At 37.3% G+C, this 10,347-nt stretch overlaps 1 protein-coding gene across 1 annotated transcript in view; it reads right to left on the bottom strand.

Moving 5' to 3' along the window:
• LOC107758875 (short transient receptor potential channel 5-like) overlaps positions 1 to 10,347 on the bottom strand; it is a 92,732-nt gene that overhangs the window by 65,643 nt on the left and 16,742 nt on the right. The window contains exon 2 of the mRNA XM_016576706.1: positions 6,096 to 6,490. Within this exon, the coding sequence (XP_016432192.1) occupies positions 6,096 to 6,482 (387 nt within the window). The 5' untranslated portion in view covers positions 6,483 to 6,490. The remainder of the gene's footprint in view (positions 1 to 6,095; positions 6,491 to 10,347) is intronic.

Consider the following 10,347-nt stretch of genomic DNA (forward strand, 5'->3'; position numbering starts at 1 on the left):
TGTTAGCTTTTAATATACGGTTTTATTCTGATTAAAGCTTTAATACAGTTCGGCAACTGCACGCCCTATGTATAACGCTTCTCATAGCTATAGTATGTGAAAATAAGTGTATTCACTGAGCTGATGATCTATCTGAATGAGAGAGAGAGAGAGAGAGAGAGAGAGAGATGCAGAGCGTGTGCAGAGAAGGGGGATGTGAGGAACAGTATTAAAAACCGATGCTTTAGAACACTGATTTTGAAACTTGTGAATCCATTAGAATCGTTAGAAGACAGAATCTTGATTCATATATGAATAGATTTTTACGTGCACCCCTAGTTTTCTCTTCCTCTTCTCTAAAGCAGCGCAGCATGACCTCGCCCCCTTCGTTGCGTGTTCCCGAGGGCGGGGTTTATCAGGGTTTGTGACATCATGAACCCGGAATTAACTCATTGTAGTCCCTATGGGCCGTTTTTTTTTAGGCATTAAACTGCCATAATTTTAAGAGACGATATCTCTGTTTGCATTGAACTTTCAACTTCGTAACTTTGCAGATATTGTTTATTCTCAAACAGCAACATTACACACAAACAAACGTTAGAAAAGTGAAATCGCAATCAACCACCCCTTTAATTTTATTTCGATTAATTGTGCAGCCACATTTATTTATTTAAATTTTACATTCAATTGAATTATTAGCTTTTCATCAACTCACAAACCCCCAAGGGTTCACAAACCCCATTTGGAAAACACTGATCTACCCAGTGCAAATGTTAAATGCAAACAATATAATGGAGACTATATAATAATGCGTAATTAAAATAGCAAAATAAACAGATGTCTTGACTTTAAAAATGTTTCCCAGAAACATTTATAAATGTTTTTATTCAGCCTGTCATCATCATACTTTTGCATATTAATGGCCTATGCAGTTCATTTTTATATTAATATGTTTGATTGTAAGGACAGTTCTGTTTGCTTATGTATGATAAACAATGTAAAATTGTAATATTGTTTACTTCCATACATGTGAACAATGTAAAATCTAGAACAAACTGGAATCACAGTTTTTTCATGGCATCCTGTTGATAACCACAAACAATGATTTTAACTCCTCCCTCAGTGTGTATAAGCAAACCAGAAATATGTTTATAGTAAATAATACTGTTCACAGTGCATAATACACTTGCAACCAAGCCGGCAGCACTTTCTGTATTACCAAAACTCGTAAAGACCACAAAAAATAACTAGACAAGCTCAGCTTTCTTTCTATTGTTGACTTATTATTGAAACATGAAATTAGGATGGGACATTTTGAACATCCAATAATTTTTAGTTTAAAGGGATAGTTTGACATTAGGTTGATATTATGCAAAAAATTATATTCCATTAAACACACACACACACACAAACTGCTTGCTCAATTTACATAATTAAAATATGCTAATTCAGTACAATTCTTGAACATGCTGTCACAATTTATTTTTACTCCATGCAATCTGTCTAAATTAGTAAAACAGAAGTTTTGCTCAATCCAATAATCCTTTGAATTAATATTTTTCATTGGCAGTAACACTGCGTTACTGAAACTGGGCAGAGTTTCCAGCAAGCTTTGCATGGGACTGGGCAGGGAGAGTAAATGCTGAAATTAAGCTTTATTTAATGTGTTTTGTGCAAAATGAGATAAGGGGCAGAATGTTTAGTGTTTAATGATCAGTTATTATGGGTCTCAAAAGAGTTTACATCAGAGTGGTGTTTTATGGAGAATAGTGGAACTTGAGTTGAGCACCTTGTCCACCTCAAGATTATATGGACTTGATAGCATAAATATAAAATAAATAAAAGAGTATAAATCTGAATGTTCAGATCACACATACTAACTTTACAGCGTTGAGAACTGAAGTGTCTACGTGTGAGTGTGTCTACATGAGTTTGCAAATTACTTTAATATTAAGGAACCACTCTCCTCAGCTGAATCAAGTTCAGCAAAATAACTATATTTTTAAGTGAAGGAGAAGTGTAACAGAGTTGCTGTATATGAAATTATTTGAAAAAAAAATTTTTTTTTATAAGTTTCTGCAGAATCTGCATTTCCTGCTCAGCTTTACATCAGCTATTCACCTATAGATGTGAGTGATTCTATATGCATCATTGATTCTACTCCTTAGAAAAGGCCTTTCATAACCTCAAGCACTGATAAATTCATAGTGACAGCTTTTGTGTGCAGTGGCTTCCTTCTGGCACCACGCTGTATAAATTGAACCTCGGTTCACAGTGAATACCACTGTCACATGCCCGTTTTCATTGTATGTTAGCAGAACTCGCTTGAAGTTCCATTCCCCTTCATCCTCCACTGGCCACCAAACCAAGCATGCCGCAAAACTTGATCGATGAGAATACAGGAATGCAAGCTTTTCAGGTTAATCTTACCCTTGAATGAGGGGAAAGATTAGAGGATAACAAAATGCAATCCAATAAAGATTTGTCGTGCTACGTGAGGTGAAAATCAAATCTGAAAGATAAATCTCTGCCATCTCATCTTTTCTATTAGCTTTGGAACACCCACTCATCCGAACACACATAGAGTACAACCACAAATATGAACAGTTCCCAACTGCATACACACAAACATCGATATGGCATTGCGTTTGTAGGAAGACACCATCAATATGCATTTGCAAACATTATATTTAGCCTATATGTACTGTGTCCTAACCAGGTGCACAGAGTTGGGAATCAAGAACTACTTGTTATTCAGAATAGGTTCTATATATATATATATATATATATATATATATGATTCGCTACATATATAACTACTTGTATCAAATGATTGTAATGATTTTCGGTGCCATTGACAATCACAAAGTTCATTCTATCACTGATGTGAGTGAAATACTGTACTAAAGAACCACACCATGAAAGCATTTCCTGCTCTGCTAACAAATGTACATTGCCACAGCAAGAGAAATTATGTTTTAGCAGAATTATGAGCTTATGAAAGAATGCAAAGACAATCTTTCTATAGTGCTGTCCTCACATGCATCTTATTCACAATATGACTCTTTTTAATCAGTTCTTCTTTTTAAAGAATCAGTCAAAAAATACAAATTAATCTCAAACTCATGATTTATTGCATTAAGCTGTTTAAGCAACTTGCTTTCAGAACCAGTCAGATATCTATCAGATTAAAAACTATGGAGAAAAATATATTTAATAATAACAGATTTATTTATTTTTTACAAATTATTATTAATAATAATAATAAATTATTCATTTAAAGTTGTTGATTATATACAGTATATCAAAACGATACATTTTTTAAAAATATACTGCAAAAAAAAAAAAAAAAAAAAAGCAAAATCTAAGTATTTTGAGAGTCTATCAAGACTCAACTACATCATTCACGGTGCTTCACTGGCCCTGTCCCAAATGGCACACTTCATGTGCACTTGCGGTCTTTCGGACTTACAATAGCTGCTGCGTGCACGTGTCCGTTAAGTCCACGAGACCGTAGGGTGTCCCATTCGTCATTTTAGCTTTCAGAAGGGTGCTCGCAAGCGCCCCCTTTGCGGCCGTTATGCGCCCTTGATGCACACATCTGCCGAGCCCACACGAGGCGAGCTCCGCAGCAACCGACTTCTATCCGACAGTCAAAGCAGCATTACGTCACGAAAGTGTGGCCTCAGAGGAAGACCGTGAGGGTTTAGCAGAGCAGATTTGCTCACCGTGACTGTCTGATTGGTGAATTTTTCTTCACCGCATTATGGGAAATGTAGTTTTTCACCAGGAATTCCATTGTTAAAGGGGTGGTTCATTGCGATTTCACTTTTTTAATGTTAGTTAGTGTGTAATGTTGCTGTTTGAGCATAAACAACACACGCTCTGCATCTCCCTCTCTCTCTCTCTCTCTCTCATTCAGCTCAGCTCCGACAATGAACTGTTCCAATTATACACTTATTTTCACATAGCTATGAGAAGCATTAAACATGGACACATATGCGGTTGCTGTACTATTTGTTATTATATTTGCTATATTAGTTGCATTAACACGTGTTAGACTGCACCCCATAAACACAATCAAGCCTAGAAAAAAACCCAGTGAACCACCCCTTTAAACATGATTCTTTGAAAAATATGTTGAAATAATGTGAAATAATGGCTTCAACAAAAGAATGTATGATTGATTAACAACCTCAGAGCTCACAAAAGGTCTGTCTTTAAAGTAGGGGTGTGAATCGTCACCGGTTTCACGATTCGATTCGATTCGATTACGATTATCAAGTCAACGATTCGATTCGATATCACGATGCATCACGATTATATCAAATTTATTTTGTGCATTTTATAAAATTATATAAGCAGGCTACTTTTTAAAATAATTACAAATTAATAATAAATCAAAACAATTGTTAAGAACTTAACCAATTAAATATAGCTTCAAAACATACAAGCAAATATAAAGTAATAAATGGGGGAAAGACAATTACAAGTGATAAACAAAAAGCACTTTCAGTATCTGGGAGTGCTTTAAGTATCGAAAGTTTACATATAATAGTTATGGGTTTTTCTTTTTTCTCAGCATTATTGCCATTTGATTATTACTGATGAGATCATAGACAAATCAATGTTCAAAAGCAGCGGTTCTCAATACTGTTCCTCGCATTCCCCTGCTCAACACACGCTCTGCATCTCCCTCTCTCTCTCTCTCTCTCTCATTCAGCTCAGCTCCGACAATGAACTGTTCCAATTATACACTTATTTTCACATAGCTATGAGAAGCATTAAACATGGACACATATGCGGTTGCTGTACTATTTGTTATTATATTTGCTATATTAGTTGCATTAACACATGTTAGACTGCACCCCATAAACACAATCAAGCCTAGAAAAAAACCCAGTGAACCACCCCTTTAAACATGATTCTTTGAAAAATATGTTGAAATAATGTGAAATAATGGCTTCAACAAAAGAATGTATGATTGATTAACAACCTCAGAGCTCACAAAAGGTCTGTCTTTAAAGTAGGGGTGTGAATCGTCACCGGTTTCACGATTCGATTCGATTCGATTACGATTATCAAGTCAACGATTCGATTCGATATCACGATGCATCACGATTATATCAAATTTATTTTAACTGCCACTCGACACGAGAAATATAAAAGCTCTTTACTCACCCTTCCTTGTGTTTGCAGAAACTGACATTGATGCTCCCTTCCATCCTCCACACCACCACCAGGTTGGCCCTGTCCACGCAGGAGGGTAGGCTCCGCCCCTGCCTTCGTCTCGGCAGTAATAGCTGAATCTTCAACCTACAGATTCAAGCTACGGATGGGGCCTACGCCAAAGAATTCTGTTTTTTTTTTATGTCTTGGTTTTGTAAAATAAATTCTTTCGAATCTTATCATCACCTCCTGAGTCTTTCTGGTAGAACTATTTCAACATATCAGATGTTTTGTCCTGTTCTGCAGGAAAAAGCCATGATCAGTTTTTTTCCCACACTAAGCTTGGTTTTTCCAAAGTGTGCCCAGATCTCGATTTAAAAATAGTGGGTGCATTTTTAATACTCGCGTGACGATCGATTATGGTCTATTACTGCATCGATGCAGAATTGTCCGCATCGCGATGCATCGATGCAATGATGCAACGATTCATTTCAAGATCAACACCCCTACTTTAAAGGTGTATAAGTACTAGTTAAAAATCAATTTCCCTATGGAGAAAATAAATGGTATCTTTACTTCTGGAACCCGACTGTTGCATTCCATAAAGCATAAATTTGTTCTGACTGACTGTGATTATGTCGTGTTGAGCAGCATTTTTTATATGGTTTTTAGTGTGCATAGACAAATTACTTGCAGCAAGAAATTTGTTGCATTGCACTTGGTTAGTACACAGTGTGAACCAGCTAAAAAAATCAGCCAGGCTGGTCACCAACATATGTTGTGCTGGTATCCCTTTTAGGCTTCTTAACTAACTTATCCAACATTTGTCAGATCGAGTCTAGACTAAGAATGCATAAACCAACCTGAACCATGACAGAAATTAATACTAGTGTAAAGTGTCTCTTTTCAGCAGAGAAAATGCATAAAAAAACAACACACATACAGACCTGTTTCTCTCCACTGGGTTTCCTGTGGGACAGCAGTAACTCTACGGCTCCCACCACTTCTTTGCGAATGGCATAGAGCAGAGCATCTCCAGTGTTCACTCCATGATCCAGAAGCAGCTCCATCACCTCAAGGTTCTCATTCTCAATAGCGATTAGTAGCGCACTGCGGCCCAGCGGATCCACGCAGTTGACGTCAATGTTGTAATAGACCTCCGCCTCACGTAGTGCATGCTGGACCCCTGCATAGTCACCCTTTTCTACGGCTGAAAGGAACGAGCGCTCCTCTGGAGACAGCTCTACCTCCGCCCGGACGATCTGTAGAGGGATTCTGTCCCGGTACGGAGAGTAGGTGCTCTTTTTGTAGTATAGATGTGACATGGGATTCATGATGGATGCTGATAGAAGAAGGGGGGAAAAACAGAGAAAGAGAAGCTGTAATAATTTAATATTCACTAACAAACAGGAAATGGGCACTTAATAAACAGTGAGTCAGCTTACATGCTGTTTGGCAGTGGAAATAGTATACATTTATAAATTATATATCTTATCATTCCACAGAAGTCATTTATATGATCTTGAAATGCATTAAGATATGCTTTTTGAAGTTTAACCTGAGGAAAATTCAATCATAGATAAAAAAAAGAAGTGTACTTGTAGACATATTAATAGGTGAGAAATTTAATGAATTTGATTATTTAATGAAAAATTAATAGGTGAACATTATGTTCACTACATCTACAAAAAGACTTACTTGAAATTATTTTTAATAGGTTTCTGGGAGTGACTGGTGTGTGTGTGTGTGTGTGTGTGTGCGTGTGTGTGTGTGTGTGTGTGCGCGCGTGTGTGTGTGTGTGTGTGTGTGTGTGTGTGGAAACATGAGGGCGTTATCACACTCTTTTGTCACTTTTGGTTTAGGGGAAGTCATTGTGGGAAACATAGGGGAAAGATTTGAAGAGTTGATATTTTATAATTATCAAATTTGAGATCTAAATCCAGTGATAATTTGAATCATTATCACATTCCTTGTTTTACTGATATTTACATATTTTGGTCTTTAAGGGCACTCTGAATTTATTTATTTATTTTTGTCTGTTAGAACAGTACACAGAAGGATTCTGTGATTTGAATTAGAATCATATAAAGCTGCATTATGTGAATTGTTAAAATGAATATATTCATTTTTAGGATATTTTGATTTGTACGTGGAATCTTATAAATTCACTAAAAAGATTTCTTCACATTCATTCATTGATTCAATCAGCGAATCTTTCTGCAAAATACAGTACATTGTTACACCAGTAGGTGGCAATAATGACAAAGTCGTGCATAACCCTGTCTACAAATCTACAACAAACTCCAGAAATCCCTGAGCATTAATCTATATAATCAATGACACATTATATAGACAGCATGAATGCTTCTGTCCTAAACTGACCAGAATCATAATCAGAGAATCAAAAACTGATCAGCGTGGATACTGAAATGATGCAAAACCATTTGCTTCAGAGTTGTATCCCGACAAATACATAACCAATCATCGTCATAGGTAAACCATTCAAGCCAATCAGCTTTCAGTATCACTTTAGAGAGTCATCAAACCACTACAACAGGTGAAGAGAAAATTAAAATTTAAAGGGGACGTCTAATGCTATTTCATGCATTCTGACTTATTTACACTGCTAAAGAGTTGGATTCTGATGATAAACATGGCCAAAGTTTCAAAAAACGACGGAGTATTTCTGTACCAAATACACTCCTTCAGAGTTCGTATAAGTTTTGGAAAGATTTTTTCGATTATAGCCCTGTATGAGTTCATAAAGTATGGGCACTTCTCCCGGAAGAGTATTTGTTTCTGTTTTATTTATGTCGATGTCACAGCTTGCAGACGATCGCTACGCAAAATCTATTGTGCGAAATGCACTCTCAAGTGGCCAAGATCAAAAGTGTGGATACTTGGACAGGAACAAAGTCAGACTACCTACTTCAATAGATTACTTTTACATTTAGTTGTCAAAACTGCTTATTAAACTTACTAGCTTGTTATGTGTGAACAAAATTGGATTTGTGTTTAGACAGAAAATAATGCTGTATTTGTACATACATCAAATGTTAAATGAATGTTATTTTCAACTTTAAACATCTATGGACAGTATACCTGGCAATGCTGACGAGGTAAACAAACTGTATAATAATTTTGAAGTCAAGTCAAGTCAAGTCACCATTATTTATATAGTGCTTTATACAATACAGATTGTGTCAAAGCAGCTCTTCAGTGTCAAACAGGAAAATAGTTTTTTCAATAATGCAAGAGGACAATAACAAACAGTCAATTTTTCAGTTAAAATTAGTTCATTGCTGATTCAGTGATGTCATCATCCAGTTCAGCTCTCTTCCAATAGTGTCTGTGAAATCAAGCCGATAATATTGCCAGAAATTAAGCGTCCCCAACTAAGCAAGCCAAAGGCGACAGTGGCAAGGAAACAAAACTCCATCTGTGACATAAATGGAGACAAAAACCTTGGGAGAAACCAGGCTTAGTTGGGGGGGCCAGTTCTCTGGCCAGACAAAACCAGCATGGTGTGGTTTAATTCCAGGCTGCAATACAGGTGAGATTGTGCAGAGGACTAGTCTGGTTCCTGTGGTCTTGTCCCGATGGTTGACGAGGTCTTCACAGGGGATCTGTCTCTGGGACTCATCTAGTTGACATGGTCTCCACTGACATTCAGGGCTTTAGAGGTCGTCTCTAGGTGCTGATCCACCATCTGGTCTGGATATGGACTGGATCTGGGTGGCTACGGTGACCATCTGATCTGGAAACGGACTGGATCTGGATGGCTACTGTGACCTTGGAATAAAAATGAAACAGACTAATATTACCGTAGATGCCATTCTTCTTCCGATGTAACGAGTACATCGGGTGTTATGGGAAGTGTTCCCGGTTCCAGCAGATAAGTAAGATTTGAACCATGCCAATGCAATTCCAATAATGCCAATATAATATTGTAATTAATAATATTCAGAAGAGGTCCAATAGTGTCTGTGAAATCAAGCCGATAATATTGCCAGAAATTAAGCGTCCCCAACTAAGCAAGCCAAAGGCGACAGTGGCAAGGAAACAAAACTCCATCTGTGACATAAATGGAGACAAAAACCTTGGGAGAAACCAGGCTTAGTTGGGGGGGCCAGTTCTCTGGCCAGACAAAACCAGCATGGTGTGGTTTAATTCCAGGCTAACGGACTGGATCTGGATGGCTACTGTGACCTTGGAATAAAAATGAAACAGACTAATATTACCGTAGATGCCATTCTTCTTCCGATGTAACGAGTACATCGGGTGTTATGGGAAGTGTTCCCGGTTCCAGCAGATAAGTAAGATTTGAACCATGCCAATGCAATTCCAATAATGCCAATATAATATTGTAATTAATAATATTCAGAAGAGGATCTATGAATTCTGGAAGAACCTCTTTCAATACCTTAGATGGAACAGGGTCTAACACATGTTGTTGGTTTTGATGATTTGACAAGTTTATGAAATTCTTCCTCTCCTATAGCAGAGAATGAGTGGAATTGTTCCTCAGGGGATCTATAGTGCACTGTCTGATGCGGTACTGTAGCTGACGGCTACATGGTTAGAATTTTATCTCTAATAGTATCGATTTTGGAAGTAAAGAAGTTCAAAAAGTCATTACTGCTGTGCTCTTGGGAAATGTCTGCGTCTGTTGATGCTTTATTTTTCATTAATTTAGCCACTGTATTGAATAAATGCCTGGGGGTGTGTTTGTTTTCTTCTAAAAGAGATTAAAAGTAAGCAGATCTAGCAGTTTTTAGAGCTTTTCTATTAGTAGAAGTACTTTCCCTCCATGCAATATGAAATACCTCTAGTTTTGTTTTCTTTCAGCTGTGCTCCCTTTTCCGGGCTGCTCTCTATAAGGCACCAGTGTGCTCTTTATATCCTCAACTAAATTTTGGATGCGTGTCTGTAGTTCTGAAATCTTCTCTGTCAGCCTAACTATTTCCCTGCATTTATCACATGTGAATCCCTCGCCGGTGACAGAGGATGCTACACTACACATATGGCAAGCAGTGCAAGTGACATAACAGGAGAAGAAGCCATGACTCACCGTGATTGTTAAATGATTTCCGACTTACCACATTTTTTTGATGAACTCGTGAAAACGGAGAGAGAGAGAGAGAGAGAGAGAGAGAGAGAGAGAGAGAGAGAGAGAGAGAGAGAGAGAAAAAAAAGAGA

The sequence above is a fragment of the Sinocyclocheilus rhinocerous genome, unplaced genomic scaffold (genome assembly GCF_001515625.1).
Source record: "Sinocyclocheilus rhinocerous isolate Xijiao unplaced genomic scaffold, SAMN03320098_v1.1 scaffold1435, whole genome shotgun sequence".
NCBI classification, from domain to species: Eukaryota; Metazoa; Chordata; class Actinopteri; order Cypriniformes; family Cyprinidae; genus Sinocyclocheilus; species Sinocyclocheilus rhinocerous.